General features: G+C 32.9%; 1 protein-coding gene across 1 annotated transcript; it reads right to left on the bottom strand.

Moving 5' to 3' along the window:
- Positions 1-5,692: 5,692 nt before the first annotated feature.
- On the bottom strand, positions 5,693-6,316 carry LOC114754857 (uncharacterized). The gene has a single exon (XM_028943700.1). The coding sequence runs from the start codon at positions 6,314-6,316 to the stop codon at positions 5,693-5,695; it is 624 nt and encodes a 207-aa protein (XP_028799533.1).
- Positions 6,317-26,896: the final 20,580 nt, after the last annotated feature.

The following is a 26,896-nucleotide window of genomic DNA, read 5'->3' as shown; positions in this document are numbered from 1 at the left end:
ATGAATTTTCAAAGGTTTGAAAAAATTATGAAAGGTTACTAGTGAATAGTAACAGATAAAATTTCAAATAGATTTGAGATAGTGATTTGGATTCTAGGCCATCTTTTTGGACCAGCCCAAACTATTTGTGGGGCCCACAATAAATCCAAGAAGGGCCCAAATTCGTGTACTTTCCAGATCCTCCAATTTTAATTAAATAAAAAGTGAAAATGAGAGATAAATGGTAAATCTTTAGTAAAGGGACACTTGTGTAAATCTGATTATTTCACACACTTGATGGCTGCCACATAAACCTTATTTGGTGTCCCAATTTGGCTAAATCAGGGGGCAAGAGGGCAAACTTGAATTTTCTATAAATACACCTTGAAAATACCAAGAAAAATGTTAGAAAATTGGAAAAAAATAGGAGAGACTCTGCCATTGTTCATCCAGCCCTTTTGTTCAAAAATCTTGAGGTGTTTTAGGCAAGAAATCATCCAACATATACTAAGAAAATATTAAGGCATGTCTAAGTATCATTATCCCTAAGTATTATATTGATTAGATTAGGATTTTGCTTGAGAAAATACTGAAAAATTACTAAAAAATGCTGAATATTTTGGTTGGGATGTTTGATGCTTAGAAAAGGATAGAATCCTTAATAATCAAGTGGAATAAGGAAGATTAAATGGTGTATGGATTAATTTTTTTGGACGAAATCAAGATTAGGATTAAGGGAGGAATTTTCGGTCTGCCACTATTCATGCAGAAGGAATTTGATTTTGCTTGGTTTGATAATTCCAATGGCTTTAAAATATGTTTTTGTGTAGGGATATGTTGTTGGAAAGTATTTAAAATTATTGGAATCAAAAATAGAATTTTTGGAGATATATGCCCCTATTCGGCCAGTCACTGTTCATGGGAGAGGAGTTTGAATTTCAAAAATCTGATTACACCATTGGATTCCTCATGAAAAATTTTGTAGGAATGGGTCATGAGGTTATTGATTCTAAAGAAGGAATCATTTTGTTAAAAATTAAAGAAAAAGGGGGGAAATTATTAAGTTGAAATTAAAGTGTTGTAATTAAGTTGTTTAGTGATTAATGTGGCTTATGTTTATTCTTGGTTTAATAGGCATTGTGAGGAGTAACCAAGAGGAAGCTTTGTCCCTTAAAGTAACCTAGTGGACAAGTGTTAAAAAAGGTAGCTTTGAATTATAATTTGATTGTTTATCTTGCTTATTTAATGTGATTTGTTGTTTGCTTGGATTGAGGAACTTGTGCAATGATATTGATTGGCTGCATAACCTTGGTTTATGCTTTGGCAAAATACATTGAATTGTGTTAATGTGAAAGTATTGATGTTCCTTTCCTAGCATGGCATTACGCATGATTTTATGTGGTTTGATTATGCCTTGAGGTTTGATAACATGTCACATGTGAACTTGCTTGATTTACATAACAATTATAATTCATATGCTACAGGGATTTCTTTGAAATCTCATTCCCCCTATGTTAAATTATGTCTCAAATAGGGAATGATTCATCCAATGGCAAGGGCAAGGAAATGATTTTGGGATAGAGGAGCATTTTGGAATTGATGCTATTATGTTATGCTATGAAATGTAATAATGAATTTTATGTTGAGAATATGATGAATTATGAATGATATGTAATGTGAATTATGTTTATATGACATGCCCTAGTGTTGGAAATTTGGATGGTATGATGCCAAAAGGATGTGGGTAAAGGAAAAAGAGAAAAGAATTAAAGGAAATAGAATTAGGGGATAAAAACTCCCTAAAAGAGGCCAAAATTGTGGCACATGAAATAATGAGCAGTTGTTAGAATTTGAGCATGAAATTTTACAGGCTTATAGATCTCATTTTTAACTTGAAAACAAGTGGTAAACCATAAAAATTGAGATTTTTTGTTAAGATTTATGCCCTTCCAAAGTTAGGTAAAAATACTAAAAATTGGAAAATTGATCAAATAAACAGTGCACTTTGTCGAATTTTTTGGTACTGTTCCAGATGGAGTTCGGTCCAATGAATATTTTTTTCCTATAGAACTCTTAGCAAGCTTTGTGTGAAAATTGGAACCAACTTGTTTCAATTTTTCTAGAATTAGTTATGAATTTTCAAAGTTGGCCCATTTTCAGATGACAGTGTACGGACAAAATTAAAGGCAAATTTTTAAAGGTGAAGTTTTTCATCCAGAAACGTTGCGAAACACATTATAATGTTTCAATTGACGTATTATGGGTTATAAAGAGAGGTGTGACACTTTTTGGTATCAGAGCCTGGTTTTGGCTCTATTTTAATTGCACTGTTCTGGTTGTTTTATATTGTGAATTATGCAATGAATGTGAATAGTGTTTGATAGTAGCACTATTCTGACTGTTATTGTTAAGCATAGATTGTGGTTGTTTGATTGAATGCTTCTAGTTAGGATTATATCTGGGGTGGATTGGTATATTATAGATTAAGTTGAGTACAGGGAGTTATGACCTGTTGTAGTAGTGATGACTCCGGGAAAACAGTAAACCAGAGGATGTTGGGGGAACCATACCCAGACTAGTACCACCCACATGTTTCCGCCCCTGGTGATCCGAGTCTACCGCCCAAATATTACTAACCTCTCTAGGAGATAGAGGATATATTTTCGGAGGAAAATTCTAATGATATTATAAGGCTTGAGAAAAGGGATGCTTAGAACACCATAAGACCTTAGCCATATCCTGATGATGTGGGTCTCAGTGCCATAAGGGCAGTGCCTATCCTAATGGTGAAGCCAGAGCAGATTAAAGCCAAGGATCTACTAATCAAGAAGAGATCTCTGTTAGTAAAGAAGATATTTAAAGATCATAACAGTCTCTTTCAGGAATTCGTTGAACTCGGTAGACGCATAGATCCGACTCAGAATCAGTACGTCACGGTCTACCAGGACTACTTCTATTACTTAAGGTTACTACATAACGAAGTAGTTGAAGAAGGTCAACATGTAGATGACACCTTATGGTGCCGGGTGTTACTAGAGACATTACCTACCACCCAAGTTTGGCAGACTCAGATCCGGCAGCTTTGCAAATCCTCTATGCCCAGTGATTTTGATCAACTGCTAGACGACTTAGAACTTTTTGTAGTTACTCTGTTTCCCTCTTCCTCTGCTGGGTTGTAAATATAGGATGAATGTATACTATGCTAACTATGGTGGGCTGTGACCTAACCTTTTACTGACTGTGCTGTTGTATATAAGCTGAAAAGGTAATATAGATATTGTTTATGTAAATTAATGATTCTGTTCCTCTTGTAGTTGAGACGAAAAGAACAAAATGGTAAGAAGAAGATGAGGATCAAGAGGTAGGAGACCTGGTACAAGGAGAGAGTCGTCAAGACCCCCTGTTGATTCGATTGAGTAGATAATGAAAAGGTTAGAGGAACAGCAAAGGAATATGGCTGAGATACAAGCCATACAAGTTAGGCAGGAACAAGAGAGGGACACTGCTATAGCTACAGCAGTAGCAGCAACACTGGCACAGTTACAGCAACCCGAGCAAGGAATAGTCGGGACAGCCCAGCCCATATCACCACAGTAACCACAAGAAACTACTCCTTGAGACCTCAACCTGCTGCAGAACCTGATACATTGCAATAGTGGATTGTTAAGTTTGGTAAACACAACCCTCTTGCTTTCGAGGGAACTTTTGATGTGCAAGTGGCTGGGGATTGGATAACTTGGCTGGAAAGGATTTTCAACATCCTGGAATGTCCATCTAAGAGAAAGGCTTAGATGGTGATTTATAAATTAGAAGGGGAGGCAGACAGATGGTGGAAAAACATCGAGTTGGTCCTTTAGGCTAACGAAACCCCTGTTACATGGGAAGTATATAAGGATTAGTTTTTCTTGAAATATTTTTCCCGTTCTGTGAGGGACAAGAAAGAAATAGAGTTCCTCAGCATAAGGCAAGCAGCGAACGAACCCTTTGATGAGTACCTCACAAGGTACATTAGGTTATCCAGGTACTCTATTTATCTCAGACACATGAATGATGAACGATGGTTCACAGAGAAGATGATCAAGGGGCTGAAGCCTGAATTGAGAGAGAAGGTGGCCCCAAGACAGCTAGAAGTTTTCAATAAGGTAGTGGAAGTCTACCGTATCATCGAGAATAGCCAAAATCATACTAAGCTCGCTAGAGCAACCCCGTAAATTGAGAAGCCAGGGGCAAGAGTGGGTTAGGAAGGTACTTCTTTCGGCAGTAGCCGGAAGGGAAGGAGATTTAACTGGAACAGGAAGTCGAGGCGAGAAGCCTGAGGAGGAGGAATAGAGAATGTCCATCGGGGAGCAGAGAATGTTCACCATGGAAAGGAATACGAGCGTTGTGGCTGCAATCACGGAGACAGGCTGTGCATGATGGGTCAAAGTGTGTATTTCTCCCTCCTCTGTCTAGGGTAGGTTAAAATCAGCTCCCAACTATCTGCCCAACTCTTCTACTTTCTTGAATTGACGTCTTCTACAAATAGCCCGTTGAGTCTGTGCCTTGACATTTGGAGAAAAGTAGATGCAAGTCTTTTCTTTACTCACTTTATGTCCAGAGATCTCCCTAAATTCCTGCAAAACATTAACAATAAAGTCAATCTGATCTAGCTCTGCTTCTGCGAAGAGAATTAGATCATTAGCAAACATCATATAAGAAATTTTAGGACCCTTTCTACCAACTCTCAATCCTCTCTAGTCTTTTGGTCTCACTCTATCTAGGATTAAGTATGAGTTTTTCCATGCCAAGGAGATATCAGATCGCCCTATCTTAAACCTCTAATAGGCCAAAAACCCTCCAGTTTTTCACCATGCCACAGAATTGCAGTGGAGGTAGTATCAACACATCTTATTCTTCGGTTCACCATTTCTTGTGGACATTGAATTTCCTCTAACACTCTTCTCATAAACTGCCAGCTAAGCCTATCATAGGCTTTCTCAAGGTCAACTTTTATTGCCATAAAGCCTTTCCTTCCTCTTTTCCTTCTCATTGTGTGAATCAATTCATTGACCACTATGATGTTGTCCTGTATGTTTCTGCCCGGGACGAAATTGACTAGATAAGGGGAAACAATTTTTGTCATGATACGTTTCAATCTCTTCACAATCACCTTAGAGACACATTTATAAATCACATTGCACAAAGAGATAGGTCTAAACTAATTTACCCTGTCAGGATTTTCTACTTTGGGTATGATTGTGACCAAGGTCTTATTAACTATCATTAAACTTTCTGATTGCTACCAAAGTTTTCTAACTAAGTTACAAACATTCTCTCCAACTATTTCCTAGTTTTTCTGGAAGAAGATCGTTGGGAATCCATCTTTACTAGGAGCCTTCATACTCTCGATTGAAAAAATTGCATTTTTAATTTCCTCGTTCGAGATGGGGGCACATAAGTTTTGCTACTCCTCCTTTTGAACTAGAGGCCACCTGTGCCCTATATTCACCTAGGTTCTGCACCCTTCCTCTTCCTTAAAAAGACATTGAAAGAACTCATTGACTACCTGTCCAGTTTCCTCTTTTCCTTCCATCCAGTTACCATTTGAATCCTTCAGTGTCAAGACCTTGTTATTTCTTCTCCTTATATTAGTTTTTGTATGGTAGTATTTAGTATTTCTATCTCCATCTCTTAACCACACGGTTCTAGCCTTTTGGTACCAGAAAAGTTCTTCTCATTCAAGCACTTCTCTAAGCTCCTCTCTTAGGTCACTCTCTAAGTCTTCCAAGAATGGATTTTGACTTCTTTGTAAGCTTTTTTGAATCCCAGCAATTCTATTCAATATCTCCTTTTTCTGTTTTTTGATGTTACCAAACACCTCCTGATTCCAAATCTTCAATTTTGGTTCCAATTCTTCCAGATCATTCCACACTTCATCATTTCTTTGCCAATTATCCTTCAGCACTCTTTTGAAATCTTTGTGTTTCAACCACATTGCCTCAAATTTGAAAGGTCTATTAATTTTCCTCCCTTCCGGGCCTTTTAGGAGGAGAATGAGAGGATGATGGTCAGATTGTATTTTAGGTCCCACTTTCATAAAGGCTTCTAGGAATCGATTCTTGCGCTCAGAATTACATAGCCCACAGCCTAACTTCTTATAAAGTCTATCTGCAAAGTTGACTACAGGTCCCCTCCAAGTAAATTTTGGTCCTTTAGAGTTAAGGTCAACGAGTCTACAATCCTCAATGTTGTCCCTGAACCTCTTAAGCTTAGCTTGGTTAGGCAACCTACCCCCTCTTTGTTCTTCTTCACATTTGATGTCATTAAAGTCACCTGCAAGTAACCACAGCTGAATCATATTCAATGCAATCCTTTTTCGCTCAACCCAACCCAGAGTTCTCTTCTTTCATTTTCTTTGGGACTAGCATAAACTGTAGTGAAATACCAAGGTAAGCCACTTTCCAGCACTACTTGGCAGTGGATGAATTGAAAATTACTTTCCAATTTCGACACTTGCAAATTATGATCATCCACAGCATCCAAATGCCTCTGGATAAGCCTCTAGCTTCTTCAACAATTTGGTTTCTAAAACCCAACGTTTTAATAACTTCCTCGGCCTTACTACCACTACATCTCGTTTCCACTAAAATCATCATCTCAGGTTTATATTTTGCTTTCAACTCTTTTAAAGCATTACCGAAATCTTTTCCGGCTGCTCCTCGCACATTCCAAACTAAAATCATCAAAAAACAGGACAGTAGAAGGACCTCTAAACAATTAATTCTCCTCCATACCTCATGAGGTCTGACTAGTCAGCACGGGCCCCACACTTGTCAATGTATTTTCCTCTTCTTTTTCCTGCTGTTTTTTTAATGTCCCCTCCTCTGAAATTTCTTAGAGCTTCTTAGTCACCCCAGGGTTCAGAGGCTTGGAATCTTCCTCATTCATGGTCTCATCCTTCTGGCCTGATAAACAGTCCAAGAAGGTGTCTTCAATGTTTTCTCCCTGGCCCGGATCTTGTTGCGCTGGAAGGTCCATTTGATTTCCATTCTGTGGCCCAACTACCACTCTTTCCAGGCCCATTGTGTCCCCTTCTGAATTTTCTATAGGTAGCCCATCAACTTCCTCAATCCCTGGGCCCACTTTTATCTTTTCTTTCCTCCTTAAATCACACTTTTTCTCTGCTACACTTAGACCTTCTTCTTTCCTTCCCTTATCCTTTTTCTCTTCCCTCTTAAATGTCGTCCTCTTTTTCACATTCATTAAGGACTGCTCATTCTTCTTTTTCGGCTTCAAGTTTTCTCCTTTCTCACTCTTATGTCTCCTTGATCCCTGGTTTCTTAATTTTAGGCTTCCCTCTGTTCCCTTCTGATTTGAAATATCCTGTAGGATTCCTCTCGTTTCTTCTATTTTTTTGCTCTCTGCTCCATTAGTCTCCTTAGCATCCAAAATTGCAAATTTCAAAGCCTGTCCAATCTGTTTCGTACTCCCTGTATCCCTGCTCTGGCCTTCCCCTATCCTTTCTTTCATAGGAGTGCCTCAACATCCACGCTGTGTTTTTAGAACTACCTTCCATTCTCCATCTTTCTTCACCAGAGTTGAATTCTGAGTTCCACTCTTTAAGGCTTTTCCAGTTTCAGGTACAGTTTCCTTCATCTGTTGCATCTTCTTAGCACTTTCCTTCCCTTTACTTATCGGGTAGTTTTCAGCAGCATGCCCAAACTTCCCACAATAGGGACATATGGGATTTAAACCTTCATATTCAATCTTCAAGTTGTTGCCATCGACTGTATATGAAGGGAGTAGCGGCATGTTCAAATCCACTTCCACACACATGCAGGCATATTTAATTCTTGCTCTTGTTAGTGTCATTTCATCCACCTTGATGGGTTTCCCTATTCTGTTTCCCAGATGATAAAAGAATTTTTTATCATAGTAGTCGCCTGGCAATCCTGGTAACCGAACCCAAACTGCTATATTTTTAATCTTCTCATTCCACACATTGAAGTTTCGCTTCCATGTTTGCATTGACAGGTAGCTGTTCTTAACTAGCCACGGCCCTCCTTCCAGAGCAAAGAAGTAATCTTCAGGTTCTCTGAACGTTGCAATCAAGTACCCATTGCTGATGTCTAACAAGTCTATTGGTCCAGTTTTCCCCCACATTAATTTGAGCTTCCTTCTTAATTGCATGAAACCGACTGTTTCCCCCAGTAATTTGATTATTAAGGCATATTCCCAGCGTTTCTCCAGTCTTCTTCTTTCATCCTCTGAGAATTCAAATATGAGGTCCTAGTCTTGAATCTGTGACTGTAACACCTTTTTCCATCTCCTCAGGGTCAAAACTCATCAAGTTACCATCCCATTCCTCCTCCTCCTTTTGTTTGTTGCGTTCTTTTCCTTTCTCTGTAAAGGATTTGGGTTTGAGCTCTTCTCTATAGGATAAGACATTTCCACCTCTCTTGTTTCCTTCCTCTGCTTCCATCCATTCTTCATGTTGTGGATGAAGGGATACATCACCTGAGAATTCCCCGGAATTTCTTTGGACCTTTTGAGAGGTTCCTTCCTTTCCTACTACTTCTTCCTTAGATCTCCATGCCTCTATCAACTCAGTTCTCACCTCCAAACCTATTGACTGGCGATCCTAAGGCTGTGTCTTCAAAGTTTCATCAGTGGCATCCATTGAAAAGCTCACACACTCTCTCTCTAGAAACTCTCTCTCTCTTTTGCTTTTTCTTCTACTTTGTTTTAAAGTGGTGTTTGAAGCAGCATTTTAGAAGTAATTTTATAATGTACAAAAGCATGTGAGGAAAAATTTTATTACGATTTGTGTAAAAATATTTTTTTTAATGCTTACAGGGTCATCAAACAAAAAGAGAGGGCAGGGTAGCTGCATCCATTTATGAAACAAAAGCGGCGCTTTGAACTTCGCTCTTTATATTTTTAAAAGAGATAGAGAAAAAAACAACACATTGATTAAAAGGAATAACAATTTAAAAAATTGCTGTATTAAACCTTAAAAACTGAAGAACAACACCTGATTGAGGAAAGAAACAGAAAATAGAATATTGAAAAAAGATTTACCACATTCAAACAATATTATTGAAAGTGGTTTTAACCGTATTAAAAAACAGGAAAATCTCACCAAAAAAAAACTTAAAATTACTAAAATCTTAAATCAATTTTGGTAACAACAGTTTAATAGGTTTTTGACAATTAATATTTATCATTTTATTCCAATATTTTAGAAAATTCGTGTAACATTTGTTAAGGTGTATTCTTTCCCGTGCCCATCACAATAACTTACAACATGTTTCTTAATATAACATATTTTGTCAAAAGTAATAGTTTTTTATTTAGTATTTCTAATAAATTATAAAACTTTATAAGTAATTAAACAAACTATTCTAAATAGTAATTTTCATTTATAGTAATTTTAGAATTTAAAAAATGGTTAATTTTCTTAATTTACGTAAAGTTATTGACATGAATGAGTGGCGAAAAGATAGAGAGAGATGACTAATGTGAACGTATGCCAACGCGCCCTTTCCCTCAACGTTATTCGCACTGCTTCGTCATTTCTTTTTCTGCTTGATTTTTTTTTCTTCGGCCAAATTTTTCTGCTTGATTTACTTCTATTTAGTTTGTTCCCTTTCTCATCTGCTCCTTTCCTAAGCTATTAAGTGCTATTTATAAAATAGATAAAAAAAATTTATATTATTTATAAGTTACATTATTAAAATTTTAACATGTGCTCACTCCGGCTCAGAATACAAGCACCATTTTGTTAGAAGGGCTTGGTTTCTTTATATATATATATATATATATATATATAATACATTTCAGTTCGTCTAATTATTTAATAAGTTTTTTTTTCCAATTTTGCCCCTCTGTAAATTTATTTATGACACACTCTCCCTGCCATCACATTTGCCCCCCATATTTTCTTTCCTTTTTTCATTTATTTTTATTTTTTATTTATTCTTTTCATTAATAAGGATATATTTGGAAAAAAATACGTGTCTTACATGTTTATTGTTTTAAACTAATTTAAACTGATTTCTTGATAGACGTAAATAAGTTATTTGATACTTATATTTTGAACCGAATGGAGTATATTAAACAGGAGTAATATTGAAAAGTGATTAAATTTTATTGCTAAGTTAATAAAGTTTAATTTTTTAAAATTCTAATGAAACATGTGTTTAAAATAAATAGAATTAAATGAGTATATACCACAAGCAACAAGTTAAACCACAAACAGCCGCTAGGCCCTGGTTATCTAGAATTTCGTTTATAAATTAATAACGGAAATAACGCAGCATATGCAATTCCCCATCCCTAACACCAAACCAGAAAACTCCAAACTAGTTGTAATAAACAGCATTTAAAAATTACTCAATTATTATTCATTACAACAACACTATGCCTTGCTGTAAACCAAGAAAAAAACAACACAATGCCTTGCTATCAACAAATTAAGACAATTATTTTCTTGATTAGGAATCGAATTAATTTTAGGATTAAACAATATTTTTGCACTGAGAGTTTTAAAAGAGCTGTGAGTACTCGGAAGTTTTTTCTCGTGCAATTTTACCCCGAAAGTAGTAAGAACATAGCAATTTTATATATATTCTCACGGTTTTTCTTAAGTAAACGTATTTACTTTTAAAAAAAGATTATATCTACCCACACGCATATTTATTTGTGTATGATATAAAATTTATAAGTTGTATTATATCTATAGGGTATAAGATGGATAGTTCATCCATCTTATATACGAAATTTCCACTTTTAGGTTAGAGGCACTTTGAAATTTCCACTTACAGCAGAGCTGGCTGAGGAAAAAAAGAAAAAAGACAATAGAGTATAGCAAAAAACAAAAAAAAAAACTATTTCTACTCTTAAATATAAGAACTAATTGAAAATTTAATTTGGTCTTAATTATAAGATCCCAATTCACCTTTTTAATCCATATTTATTTATTTTTTTCAAAAGTAATTCTCACAATGATTGCACATGTTAAAATGTTCTTATTATAACGCACATAATTAATAAAGATATTTTAGAGAAAATAATATATATTTATTGTAAATAATTAACTTAACTCATTTACTTAATATTTACTAATGAATTATCTAACAAGGGGAGATAGTATCGATCACTGCAGTCAAGCAATATATTTGAAAGTGGTTTTTAACGGTACTTTTCTTTTTTTTTTTAAAAAAAAAAATACATGCAAATGCCCCCCATAATATATAAGTGCCGTATTTGGGTGTGGGGCCCACATCAACGTACTAGTTCGGGCACTGCTTAATAAGGAGCATGCTATCCGTGCATGAGGAGGGGTGTCTACTACGCTCCTTCTCTCTCATCTCTATTCTTCTCTTCATTTTGCTCCGTCACAGTTTTGTGCATCCATGCGGGTCTCAATACACAAAATTTGCACTTCCTCTTAGTCTTTTTGAAGCTCTCGAGTAATTACTACCTCCGTTCCTTAATATCAAATTTTATTTGATTTTTATTTTGATTTTAAATATAAACTTCAATCTATTTTGTCTCTCATATTTATACATTTTTTTCAAATAGTCCTTTTAATAATAGTAGTTCTAACCAACATACTTGATTAGCAAGGATATTTTAAGAAAGACAACATCTATTTATTATAAATAACTAATTTAATTTAATTTCTTAATCTCCTTAAATTAGTCATCTAGTTCTTATATTTAGGACCGTACTAAAAAAAATGAGAATAAATGAATAATGTATAAATATTAATGAATATATGAAATGACACAGTTTTACATACTCCTCCGGTCCTTATTATAAGACCCTATTTGACTTTTTATTTGGTCCTAATTATAAGACCCCAATCCATTTTGTCTCTTATATTTATGCATTTTTTTTCAAGATAATCCTTCTAATAATGATAGTTTTAGCCAATATACTTAATTAGTAAGGATATTTTAGGAATGAGAACACTTATTTATTATAAATAACCAACTTAACTTACTTCCTTAATCTCCTCAAATAAGTCAATTGGGTCTTATAATTAGGACCGGAGGAGTATATATATATTGATGAAAGGAATTGGATAATTATCCACGTCCCTCCCCTTTGTGATCCCAAGACTAGCGTATGCAAATCCTCTTGAACACTATATATTAATGAATAAATAAAATGACACTAATACAGACACACACACACACGTAGTTAGTGTGTGTGACGGACTATATATATAACTATACTGTTATTGTTATTTATGAAAGAACAGAACCAATTCTTTCCAATAAAGTTGTGGGAGTGCTGTTGAAACGGCAAGAGTGAAGTATGACATTAACCACATAAACGAAGTCCTAAAATAGAGGTCTGAGTATGAGATGCAATAAAAGTAGCGTCCAAACTTATTCATATACATTATCCCATATTTGTTATAATCAAACAGGAACAACATATATTTCTAGCATAAAGTGACATATAAAGTATATTGAAAGAAATATAAATTTTATATTTTTACAATTTTGAAAATGATTACATTTTAATGTATGATATATAATCTAACTTAATATACTCAAAATTTTCAAAACAAAATATTTTACAATGACTCATATAAATTATTATATAAGAATGGTTTTTTTTAAAAAAAAATAAACTCACTAGCTTTATTCATACACATATGCGGTAAATTAACGGACAAAAATTAAGGTTTATTTGTGTCTAGTAATTTTCCAATCAAAATATCGGCACAAGAAATTTTCTTAATTGATAATAAAACTTGATATCGATGGAATTTTAAAATTCTATTGACCCCTTATTAATAATAAAACCCTCATCTGACAAACGGTGGTTGTGGGTTATCCGCCCCACCTTTCCTTCTTCCTTCCACGGAGTGATGCACAGAGTTCTCTCTCAACCGCGAGGAAGACAAATTTCGTGGATGTTCATATGCTTCCTCACGCGCTCTCATGTTATAATCTATGTTACTCGCGTTGTCATTGTTGAGTAATATTTTACAATATCTTTTCATGACTAATATGTACAAGTCTGGACTCACATTTTTATTGTATAAAAAAGTACTTCTACTTTTTTCATGCTTTTTGCAGCTGCAGTACCCTGATGGCCTGATCCTCTCATGTCTGAGCAGCGAGAAACGTTGGTGTTATTATTTGGAATTGGACTCAGGCAAAAAAAAAACAAGAAGAAGGATTATTTAAAATTGGGGGTTGGGTGCTTATGCAACTGCAAAGTACAAACCCTAATGAGGGGAAAATATCAAATGAAAATTGCCCACTCAATATCTCTAATCGTGTCCTTCTTTCTTTAGCTTGGAATTTTGAATGGAGCAATACAATGCTACAAAATTTGGATTTTTTACGTTGCGAGATTTTCTTACATGTATAATATAAATGGACAAATACTAAATTGCTCCTAGATATATGAAAATAACAGTTATTTAATTTGATGATTAACATATTAGCCCCTTAAAAATCATTCTACCACCCTAAAGCTAAGTCACGTTTCTAAAGAATCTGAAAAAAGAGAAAAGTAAATATCATCACTTTTATGTATTTGTTGGTTTGACACACTTTGTAATTTCCACTTTTAGCATCTACGGACCCGTCTTTTCTATGTGAAATTGCAGGACCAGACTAAGGAAACAAAAAAGAAAAAAAACGGAGGAGTATAGCAAAAATATTAATTACCACGTTCAAGCAATATTTTTGAAAATGATTTCTAACAGTAATTATTCTGCATCAGAAATACATAAATAAATCTAAACTGTTAATATTTGGTCTAAACATACTGTTAAAATTTCAATACACAGTTAAAATATGATTGAAATAGTTTACAAAGCATATATTTTCTATTTTTTCTTATTATAACTATGAATTGTTCGGATGAAAAATTAATATCTTCAATTTATTTATGTGTTGATAACATAAAATTATAATTCTAGTTTTATAATTTGCGAACCCTAATGCGGGAAAATGTGCCCACCAATATATTTAAACGTGTCCTTTCCCTAAGTGCGTGTGTATCGTAGGTGGGTGTGCATAAGGTTTGGTTGGGTGGGCACCGTGATGGGGGAAGCATGAGAAACAACCCACCCAATATCTACAAACGCTCTCCTTCAATTTTTTCCCTTTTCTTTTTTCAATTTTATAATTTTCTATAATGAAAAAATTTATAATGTCTCCTTCTTCTTTCTCTTCTTTCTTCATTTATTCATTCATCGCACAATATATGAAAAAACATAACCAAGTTTTGGCACCTTGGAATTTTAATGGAACAGGGCAATGCTATAAAATATTATGAAATCTTTCAACTCCTTACCTAAATATGTACATCTATTTTATCCATCTTTAAGCAACTAGAGGTATCTTTTATCTGGATGATGAGTAATAACTATTTAAGCATATCAGAACCCAAACAGAAAGAGATGCAGGGCAGGGGGATTCATTTTATAAAAACTTTGAACTCCGTTCTTTATATATTTTTAAGCTTATTGAAAAGACTAGTCATAAAGAGTGTCGGGAAGTCTGGGTTATGGCTCAACTTGCAGCAAGTCTAGAATTCCTTGACTTAATTAGCCAAAGGAATTGGATAATATACTTTGATGGGAAAAAAAAAGAGTATTAAAAATACATCTTAAATCATTTTTGATCAAATATTAAATAATACTATCTTTGGTCCTGGATAAAAATACTATACAGATGGGAGGTTAAGACTTCCACTTACTTTATTTCCTAAATTTATCATTTTTCCTAAAATATTCTTAAGAGGGTTTCCATCAAGGGTTATTATATCTTTTTTTACCAAACATCAAGGATAATTTCAATGCACATAACTGAAGAGATATTTTAGCCAAACCAATATTTATTTATCATAAGTAATTAACTAATTTTTGAAATGGGAGGAGTGAAATGAAGTCATGAAAGTTTAGAGTGTAAGACGAAATAAGAGCAGCATCCAGTACATATACATTATCCAATATTTATTTACCTTTATTGAAATATTAATTGTTGTTATAAATCTCATTATTTATTAAATTATAAATATTTATATGTTTAATATTTATAATTTTATATTATATTGTATGTTGGATTTTTTTACATAATTACTTAAAATTCATATAATAATAAAATTCGAACAACATTTACAGTTCTGTTGTTAATATAGTTAGTTATTTATATCAACAAAGAGCTTATGTCCCTATATGTTGACATATTTTTTAACAAAATTTGAAGATGCATCAATTTGTATATTCAAATTTTGACATATAAAATATATTGAAAAAAATAATTTTTATATTTTTTTAAAGTTGATACATTTTAATGTATGATATATAGAAAAAGAGGTATAGAGGGGACAAATTATAGCTTTATCATGATGGGAAGTTTCAATGCATCATTATATTATATGTTAATGCACTTACTTCTCCTTGTTCTTAATTTGTTCTTTCCTTTTTTATAGTGTTCAACGGTCATTTTCACCTTGATCATAGGGTTGGAGACTACTTACTATTTTTTTTAAATAATATACTCCTCCGGTCCTTAATGTAAGACCCAATTTTTGAGTTAGTTTTGGTCCTAAATATAAGACTTATTTTTTATATTTATTAATTTTTTCTAAATTATCCCTATAGATATTCTCTCAACCATAATCAAGTAGAAGAGGGAGAGGAGGTATTAAGAAAAATGATTGTGGTGTTTTAGAAAAAATATGTGATTTTTTTTATAATTAACTAACTTACCTAACTTCCTTAATATAATCAAATTAGTTAAATGAACTTTATATTAAGAATCAGAAGAGTAACAAAGAGGGAAAAAAAGAAGGAGCTTCAAGACTAAGACTAAAAAAGCTAGTGGTGGAGGCTGTGTGAGTGTGAAACTACGAGGTGCAAACCCTAATGTGGGAAAATGTGCCCACCCAATGTCTCTAAATGTGTACTTTTTTTTTTCTTCTTCTTATTTGTTAATATATTCATTCATACATGGCACTAATATATGAAAAAAAAAAACAGAACCGGTTTTGGTAGCTTGGAATTTTGAATGGAACAACGCAATGCTATAAAATTATGAATTTTTAAGCCCTTCTACGTTCTGAGAGTTTCCTACATATATAAATAAATAGATTTATTTTGAAAAAATTATACCCACTACTTACCTACATATCTTATATTTATATGTGATATAAAATTATTAAGTCGTATTATGTTTATAAGTTATAAATAGAGAAAATTGGAGTAAAACATTTTGAGAAAATGATATTTATTAAAAGTAATGTTAAAGATTGTAATTATTTAAGCTCATAGAATAAATCATACTTATGGAAAAGTATCTTAAAATTTCTAATTATTGAGAAGGGTAGAGAACTATCTATGATATAAATGGACAAATACTAAACTGCTCTGAGATATATGATAATAACAGTAATTTAATTTGATAATTAACATAATAGCCCCTTAAAAACAGAAAATAGAGGATAGAAAAAAAATACTCCTCTGATCCTTAATATAAGGCATATTTAACTAATTTGATTAGATTACAGAAGTTAGGTAGTTAGTTAATTATAAAAAATATGACACATTTTTCCTAAAACATCATAATCATCTTTTTTAATACCCTCTCTCTTTTACTTAATTATGGTTGAGGAAATATCTATAGGGGTAATTTAGAGAAAATTAATAAATATGAGAAATGGGTCTTATATTTAGAATTAAGACCAACTCAACAATTGGGTCCTATATTAAGAACCCGAGGAGTATTAATTATGGCATTCAGGCATTATTTTTGAAAACTGCAGTTCCTAACACCTTTTTTTTTTAAAAAAAAAAAAAAAAAGCCTTATGCGGGTGCCGTACGCCGTATGCGGGTGTCATGTGGGGCCCACATCAATGCGTTTCTGCATTAAGAGGGGTATCTGCGCTTCCTCCCTCTCCCTCTCTCTAGCCCGCGCCCGTGCATCCATGGGGAGGCTCTGCGCCGCCCTAGCATAATCCATTTTTGCATATCAAAACAGCACTACTCTCCTCACTCACTCAACCGATCGCTCACTCGTGTAGCTTGTTCTTGGCCCGGCCGGTGTTGAGCGGCTAACCCAGGTAACCTTCTTTTTCTCCTTCTCCTTCTCCTCCCTCAGTCATCCAATTGCTCGGTCACTCGTGTAGTTTGTTCTTGTCGTGGCCGGTGCTGAGCACTGAGCAGCTAACCCAGGTAATCTTCTTCTTCTCCTTCTCCTCCCTCACTCACTAAATCGCTCGCTTACTCGTGTAGTTTGTTCTTGTCGTGGCCGGTGCGTAGCAGCTAACCCAGGTAACCTTGTTCTTCTTCTTATTTATTTGGAAAACCTTGCTTGTTCGTTCCTGCTTCGTTATTGATATTTCCATAATTTCTTCTCCGTTTGTTGGAAATGAAGAAAAGGCTTTCAACCTTGAATTCTCGAGAGTAGGAAGAAGATAACCAATTTAATAGGCCATTATTATTGCCATTCCAAATGATTGTGTCTTGACCTTTGAATAGGGGAAAGGGGTTTGCAAAATCTTCTTGACTAGCTATTTGTAGGCTAATTCTTACTATAATGATGCTCAACCTGTAGTCTAATTATTTGTGATGAGCACCACCGTGAGCTTTGCCTTGCGCTTTCCGTGCTTGCTCTCTAGGAGGTTTGGTGTGAGCCGTTTCGACATTTCCAGAAAGCTAAAAACCATTAAATGAATACTGGAAAATCTTTTTTTTTTTTGGTTTTGGCTGGCATAGTGTTTGGAATTGATTTGAAAATTTATTTGGTTGCAATTGATTATAATGTTGTTGTGTGTAATTGAAAACAAGATAAAATTATGTTTTTTCTTGAAAAATATTTAAACACCTCTTATTTCTGTTAAAATCGATCATGAACTCAAAATTATAGTTGTTTTACCATTATTAATAATAAAAAATTTGAGTGGTATATTTTGATTGGAGAATTACTGGACACAAATAAACCTAAGTTTTGTTCATAAATTTACCATATATATGTATGAATAAAGTTATAGTGAGTTTATCTTTAAAAACCATTCTTATATAATAATTTATATGCGTCATTATAAAATATTTATTTTTGCAAATTTTAAGTATATCAAGTTAGATCATATATCACACATTAAAATGTAATTATTTTTAAAATTATAAAAATAAAAATAGTTATATTTCTTTCAATATACTCTATGTGCCACTTTATGCTTAAAAACATATGTTATTCCTATTTGACTATAACAAATATTGGATAATGTATATGAATAAGTTTGGACGCTCCTTTTACTGCATCTTACACTCTCACCTTTATTTCCGGACTTCATTTGTGGTTGCATAGATACCCCTCTTCATGCATAAATTTATTTATTTATTTTGTAGATAAGCCAAAGACTTATATCATGTAATACGAACAAATCATGAACACATGCACACACAAACAGTATACTGTTTATATTACTATATTAGCAATGCCACAAACAACTGCACTGGATGTGGTGTGAGGTCGACACCCACATACCTCATCACTTGAACATATCGATTTTGACATGTATGGAAGTTTATTTTAATAACTTATAAAACAACTATAATTTTGAGTTCATGATCGATTTTAACAGAAATAAGAGGTGTTTAAATATTTTTCAAGAAAAAACATAATTTTATCTTGTTTTCAATTACACACAACAACATTATAATCAATTGCAACCAAATAAATTTTCAAATCAATTCCAAACACTATGCCAGCCAAAACCAAAAAAAAAAAAGATTTTCCAGTATTCATTTAATGGTTTTTAGCTTTCTGGAAATGTCGAAACGGCTCACACCAAACCTCCTAGAGAGCAAGCACGGAAAGCGCAAGGCAAAGCTCACGGTGGTGCTCATCACAAATAATTAGACTACAGGTTGAGCATCATTATAGTAAGAATTAGCCTACAAATAGCTAGTCAAGAAGATTTTGCAAACCCCTTTCCCCTATTCAAAGGTCAAGACACAATCATTTGGAATGGCAATAATAATGGCCTATTAAATTGGTTATCTTCTTCCTACTCTCGAGAATTCAAGGTTGAAAGCCTTTTCTTCATTTCCAACAAACGGAGAAGAAATTATGGAAATATCAATAACGAAGCAGGAACGAACAAGCAAGGTTTTCCAAATAAATAAGAAGAAGAACAAGGTTACCTGGGTTAGCTGCTACGCACCGGCCACGACAAGAACAAACTACACGAGTAAGCGAGCGATTTAGTGAGTGAGGGAGGAGAAGGAGAAGAAGAAGATTACCTGGGTTAGCTGCTCAGTGCTCAGCACCGGCCACGACAAGAACAAACTACACGAGTGACCGAGCAATTGGATGACTGAGGGAGGAGAAGGAGAAGGAGAAAAAGAAGGTTACCTGGGTTAGCCGCTCAACACCGGCCGGGCCAAGAACAAGCTACACGAGTGAGCGATCGGTTGAGTGAGTGAGGAGAGTAGTGCTGTTTTGATATGCAAAAATGGATTATGCTAGGGCGGCGCAGAGCCTCCCCATGGATGCACAGGCGCGGGCTAGAGAGAGGGAGAGGGAGGAAGCGCAGATACCCCTCTGAAACGCATTGATGTGGGCCCCACACGACACCCGCATACGGCGTACGGCACCCGCATAAGGCTTTTTTTTTTTTTTTAAAAAAAAAAGGTGTTAGAAACTGCAGTTTTCAAAAATAATGCCCGAATGCCATAATTAATACTCCTCGGGTTCTTAATATAGGACCCAATTGTTGAGTTGGTCTTAGTTCTAAATATAAGACCCATTTTTCGTATTTATTAATTTTCTCTAAATTACCCCTATAGATATTCCCTCAACCATAATTAAGTAAAAGAGAGAGGAGTATTAAAAAAGATGATTATGATGTTTTAGGAAAAATGTATCATATTTTTTATAATTAACTAACTACCTAACTTCTGTAATCTAATCAAATTAGTTAAATATGCCTTATATTAAGGATCAGAGGAGTATTTTTTTTCTATCCTCTATTTTCTGTTTTTAAGGGGCTATTATGTTAATTATCAAATTAAATTACTGTTATTATCATATATCGCAGAGCAATTTAGTATTTGTCCATTTATATCATAGATAGTTCTCTACCCTTCTCAATAATTAGAAATTTTAAGATACTTTTCCATAAGTATGATTTATTCTATGAGCTTAAATAATTACAATCTTTAACATTACTTTTAATAAATATCATTTTCTCAAAATGTTTTACTCCAATTTTCTCTATTTGTAACTTATAAACATAATACGACTTAATAATTTTATATCACATATAAATATAAGATATGTAGGTAAGTAGTGGGTATAATTTTTTCAAAATAAATCTATTTATTTATATATGTAGGAAACTCTCAGAACGTAGAAGGGCTTAAAAATTCATAATTTTATAGCATTGCGTTGTTCCATTCAAAATTCCAAGCTACCAAAACCGGTTCTGTTTTTTTCCATATATTAGTGCCATGTATGAATGAATATATTAACAAATAAGAAGCAAAAAAAAAAAAAAAGTACACATTTAGGGTGTGTTTGGTATGAGGGATTTGGGAGGGAGGGGAGGGAAGGAGAGGGATTTTAATCATTTCCCCTTATTTGGCAACACACATATTTTAGGAGGGGAGGGGAAATTTTTTAAAATTTCCCCTCCCCTCCCCTCTTCAACCTCTCCTCCAAAATTGGGAGGATTTGGAGGGAAAGGGTAATATTTTGTTATATTATGACCCTTATACCCATATTTTGTCATGTTGTGACCATTATGTCTATATTTTGTCATGTTGTGACCATTATGCCCACGCCTTAAATAAAATAAGAGCAAAATTGTCCATATTAAAATATTTTTCCCTCCCCTCCCCTCTTTTTTTATAAATCCAAACAAGATAATATTAAAATCCTTCCACTCCCCTCCCCTCCCCTTCCCTCCATTAAAATCCCTCCCCTCCCCTTCCTCTCATTGAGCCAAACATACCCTTAGAGACATTGGGTGGGCACATTTTCCCACATTAGGGTTTGCACCTCGCAGTTTCACACTCACACAGCCTCCACCACTAGCTTTTTTGGTCTTAGTCTTGAAGCTCCTTCTTTTTTTCCCTCTTTGTTATTATAAAAAAAATAGAGTAAGTAGTCTCCAACCCTATGATCAAGGTGAAAATGACCGTTGAACACTATAAAAAAGGAAAGAACAAATTAAGAACAAGGAGAAGTAAGTGCATTAACATATAATATAATGATGCGTTGAAACTTCCCATCATGATAAAGCTGTAATTTGTCCCCTCTATACCTCTTTTTCTATATATCATACATTAAAATGTATCAACTTTAAAAAAAATTATAAAAAAATTATTTTTTTCAATATATTTTATATGTCAAAATTTGAATATACAAATTGATGCATCTTCAAATTTTGTTAAAAAATATGTCAACATATAGTGACATAAGCTCTTTGTTGATATAAATAACTAACTATATTAACAACAGAACCGTAAATGTTGTTCGAATTTTATTATTATATGAATTTTAAGCAATTATGTAAAAAAATCCAACAAACAATATAATATAAAATTATAAATATTAAACATATAAATATTTATAATTTAATAAATAATGAGATTTATAACAACAATTAATATTTCAATAAAGGTAAATAAATATTGGATAATGCATATGTACTGGATGCTGCTCTTATTTCTTCTTACACTCTAAACTTTCATGACTTCATTTCACACCTCCCATTTCAAAAATTAGTTAATTACTTATGATAAATAAATATTGGTTTGGCTAAAATATCTCTTCAGTTATGTGCATTGAAATTATCCTTGATGTTTGGTAAAAAAAGATATAATAACCCTTGATGGAAACCCTCTTAAGAATATTTTGGGGAAAATGATAAATTTAGGAAATAAAGTAAATGGAAGTCTTAACCACCCATCTGTATGGTTTTTATATCTAAGACCAAAGATAGTACTACCTCTGGTCCTTATTATAAGACCCCGTTTGACTTTTTGTTTGGTCCTAATTATAAGACTCCAATCCATTTTATCTCTCATATTTATACATTTTTTTCCAAGATAATCCTTCTAATAATGATAGTTCTAGCCAATATAGTTAATTAGCAAGGATATTTTAGGAATGACAACACTTATTTATTACAAATAACTAACTTAACTTACTTCCTTAATCTCCTCAAATAAGTCAACTGAGTCTTATAATTAGGACCGGAGGTAGTATTAATTAGTATTTGATCAAAAATGATTTAAGATGTATTTTTAATACTCTTTTTTTTCCCCATCAAAGTATATTATCCAATTCCTTTGGCTAATTAAGTCAAGGAATTCTAGACTTGCTGCAAGTTGAGCCATAACCCAGACTTCCCGACACTCTTTATGACTAGTCTTTTCAATAAGCTTAAAAATATATAAAGAACGGAGTTCAAAGTTTTTATAAAATGAATCCCCCTGCCCTGCATCTCTTTCTGTTTGGGTTCTGATATGCTTAAATAGTTATTACTCATCATCCAGATAAAAGATACCTCTAGTTGCTTAAAGATGGATAAAATAGATGTACATATTAGGTAAGGAGTTGAAAGATTTCATAATATTTTATAGCATTGCCCTGTTCCATTAAAATTCCAAGGTGCCAAAACTTGGTTATGTTTTTTCATATATTGTGCGATGAATGAATAAATGAAGAAAGAAGAGAAAGAAGAAGGAGACATTATAAATTTTTTCATTATGGAAAATTATAAAATTAAAAAAAGAAAAGGGAAAAAATTGAAGGAGAGCGTTTGCAGATATTGGGTGGGTTGTTTCTCGTGCTTCCCCCATCACGGTGCACACCCAACCAAACCTTATGCACACCCACCTACGATACACACGCACTTAGGGAAAGGACACGTTTAAATATATTGGTGGGCACATTTTCCCGCATTAGGGTTCGCAAATTATAAAACTATAATTATAATTTTATGTTATCAACACATAAATAAATTGAAGATATTAATTTTTCATCCGAACAATTCATAGTTATAATAAGAAAAAATAGAAAATATATGCTTTGTAAACTATTTCAATCATATTTTAACTGTGTATTGAAATTTTAACAGTATGTTTAGACCAAATATTAACAGTTTAGATTTATTTATGTATTTCTGATGCAGAATAATTACTATTAGAAATCATTTTCAAAAATATTGCTTGAACGTGGTAATTAATATTTTTGCTATACTCTTCCTTTCTTTTCTTTTTTTGGTTTCCTTAGTCTGGTCCTGCAATTTCACATAGAAAAGACGGGTCCGTAGATGCTAAAAGTGGAAATTACAAAGTGTGTCTAACCAACAAATGCATAAAAGTCATGATATTTACTTTTTTCTTTTTTCAGATTCTTTGGAAACGTGACTTAGCTTTAGGGTGGTAGAATGATTTTTAAGGGGCTAATATGTTAATCATCAAATTAAATAACTGTTATTTTCATATATCTAGGAGCAATTTAGTATTTGTCCATTTATATTATACATGTAAGAAAATCTCGCAACGTAAAAAATCCAAATTTTGTAGCATTGTATTGCTCCATTCAAAATTCCAAGCTAAAGAAAGAAGGACACGATTAGAGATATTGAGTGGGCAATTTTCATTTGATATTTTCCCCTCATTAGGGTTTGTACTTTGCAGTTGCATAAGCACCCAACCCCCAATTTTAAATAATCCTTCTTCTTGTTTTTTTTTGCCTGAGTCCAATTCCAAATAATAACACCAACGTTTCTCGCTGCTCAGACATGAGAGGATCAGGCCATCAGGGTACTGCAGCTGCAAAAAGCATGAAAAAAGTAGAAGTACTTTTTTATACAATAAAAATGTGAGTCCAGACTTGTACATATTAGTCATGAAAAGATATTGTAAAATATTACTCAACAATGACAACGCGAGTAACATAGATTATAACATGAGAGCGCGTGAGGAAGCATATGAACATCCACGAAATTTGTCTTCCTCGCGGTTGAGAGAGAACTCTGTGCATCACTCCGTGGAAGGAAGAAGGAAAGGTGGGGCGGATAACCCACAACCACCGTTTGTCAGATGAGGGTTTTATTATTAATAAGGGGTCAATAGAATTTTAAAATTCCATCGATATCAAGTTTTATTATCAATTAAGAAAATTTCTTGTGCCGATATTTTGATTGGAAAATTACTAGACACAAATAAACCTTAATTTTTGTCCGTTAATTTACCACATATGTGTATGAATAAAGCTAGTGAGTTTATTTTTTTTTAAAAAAAACCATTCTTATATAATAATTTATATGAGTCATTGTAAAATATTTTGTTTTGAAAATTTTGAGTATATTAAGTTAGATTATATATCATACATTAAAATGTAATCATTTTCAAAATTGTAAAAATATAAAATTTATATTTCTTTCAATATACTTTATATGTCACTTTATGCTAGAAATATATGTTGTTCCTGTTTGATTATAACAAATATGGGATAATGTATATGAATAAGTTTGGACGCTACTTTTATTGCATCTCATACTCAGACCTCTATTTTAGGACTTCGTTTATGTGGTTAATGTCATACTTCACTCTTGCCGTTTCAACAGCACTCCCACAACTTTATTGGAAAGAATTGGTTCTGTTCTTTCATAAATAACAATAACAGTATAGTTATATATATAGTCCTTCACACACACTAACTACGTTTGTGTGTGTTTGTATTAGTGTCATTTTATTTATTCATTAATATATAGTGTTCAAGACGATTTGCATACGCTAGTCTTGGGATCACAAAGGGGAGGGACATGGATAATTATCCAATTCCTTTCATCAATATATATATATGTGTAAAACTGTGTCATTTCATATATTCATTAATATTTATACATTATTCATTTATTCTCACTTTTTTAGTACGATCCTAAATATAAGAGCTAGATGACTAATTTAAGGAGATTAAGAAAATAAATTAAATTAGTTATTTGTAATAAATAGATGTTATCTTTCTTAAAATATCCTTACTAATCAAGTGTGTTGGTTAAAACTACTATTATTAAAATGACTATTTGAAAAAAATGTATAAATATGAGAGACAAAATAGATTGAAGTTTATATTTAGAATCAAAATAAAAATCAAATAAAATTTGATATTAAGGAACGGAGGTAGTAATTACTTGAGAGCTTCAAAAAGACTAAGAGGAAGTGCAAATTTTGTGTATTGAGACCCGCATGGATGCACAAAACTGTGACGGAGCAAAATGAAGAGAAGAATAGAGATGAGAGAGAAGGAGCGTAGTAGACACCCCTCCTCATGCACGGATAGCATGCTCCTTATTAAGCAGTGCCCGAACTAGTACGTTGATGTGGGCCCCACACCCAAATACGGCACTTATATATTATGGGGGTGCATTTGCATGTATTTTTTTTAAAAAAAAAAAAAAAAAGTACCGTTAAAAACCACTTTCAAATATATTGCTTGACTGCAGTGATCGATACTATCTCCCCTTGTTAGATAATTCATTTGTAAATATTAAGTAAATGAGTTAAGTTAATTATTTAAAATAAATATATATTATCTTCTCTAAAATATCTTTATTAATTATGTGCGTTATAATAAGAACATTTTAACATGTGCAATCATTGTGAGAATTACTTTTGAAAAAAATAAGTAAATATGGATTAAAAAAGTGGATTGGGATCTTATAATTAAGACCAAATTAAATTTTCAATTAGTTCTTATATTTAAGAGTAGAAATAGTTTTTTTTTTGTTTTTTGCTATACTCTATTGTCTTTTTTCTTTTTTTCCTCAGCCAGCTCTGCTGTAAGTGGAAATTTCAAAGTGCCTCTAACCTAAAAGTGGAAATTTCGTATATAAGATGGATGAACTATCCATCTTATACCCTATAGATATAATACAACTTATAAATTTTATATCATACACAAATAAATATGCGTGTGGGTAGATATAATCTTTTTTAAAAGTAAATACGTTTACTTAAGAAAAACCGTGAGAATATATATAAAATTGCTATGTTCTTACTACTTTCGGGGTAAAATTGCACGAGAAAAAACTTCCGAGTACTCACAGCTCTTTTAAAACTCTCAGTGCAAAAATATTGTTTAATCCTAAAATTAATTGATTCCTAATCAAGAAAATAATTGTCTTAATTTGTTGATAGCAAGGCATTGTGTTGTTTTTTTCTTGGTTTACAGCAAGGCATAGTGTTGTTGTAATGAATAATAATTGAGTAATTTTTAAATGCTGTTTATTACAACTAGTTTGGAGTTTTCTGGTTTGGTGTTAGGGATGGGGAATTGCATATGCTGCGTTATTTCCGTTATTAATTTATAAACGAAATTCTAGATAACCAGGGCCTAGCGGCTGTTTGTGGTTTAACTTGTTGCTTGTGGTATATACTCATTTAATTCTATTTATTTTAAACACATGTTTCATTAGAATTTTAAAAAATTAAACTTTATTAACTTAGCAATAAAATTTAATCACTTTTCAATATTACTCCTGTTTAATATACTCCATTCGGTTCAAAATATAAGTATCAAATAACTTATTTACGTCTATCAAGAAATCAGTTTAAATTAGTTTAAAACAATAAACATGTAAGACACGTATTTTTTTCCAAATATATCCTTATTAATGAAAAGAATACATAAAAAATAAAAATAAATGAAAAAAAGGAAAGAAAATATGGGGGGCAAATGTGATGGGAGAGTGTGTCATAAATAAATTTACAGAGGGGCAAAATTGGAAAAAAAACTTATTAAATAATTAGACGAACTGAAATGTATTTTATATATATATATATATATATATATATATATAAAGAAACCAAGCCCTTCTAACAAAATGGTGCTTGTATTCTGAGCCGGAGTGAGCACATGTTAAAATTTTAATAAT

This window comes from Neltuma alba, unplaced genomic scaffold, assembly GCF_004799145.2.
Source record: "Neltuma alba isolate B1F8T4 unplaced genomic scaffold, ASM479914v2 tig00010219_pilon, whole genome shotgun sequence".
Taxonomy (NCBI): Eukaryota; Viridiplantae; Streptophyta; class Magnoliopsida; order Fabales; family Fabaceae; genus Neltuma; species Neltuma alba.
This window is presented reverse-complemented; position numbering and strand designations above follow the sequence as displayed.

Coding starts and splice junctions, on each gene's coding strand:
- LOC114754857 (XM_028943700.1), bottom strand. CDS start 6,316: ATGATTCAGCTGTGGTTACTTGCAGGTGACTTTAATGACATCAAATGT.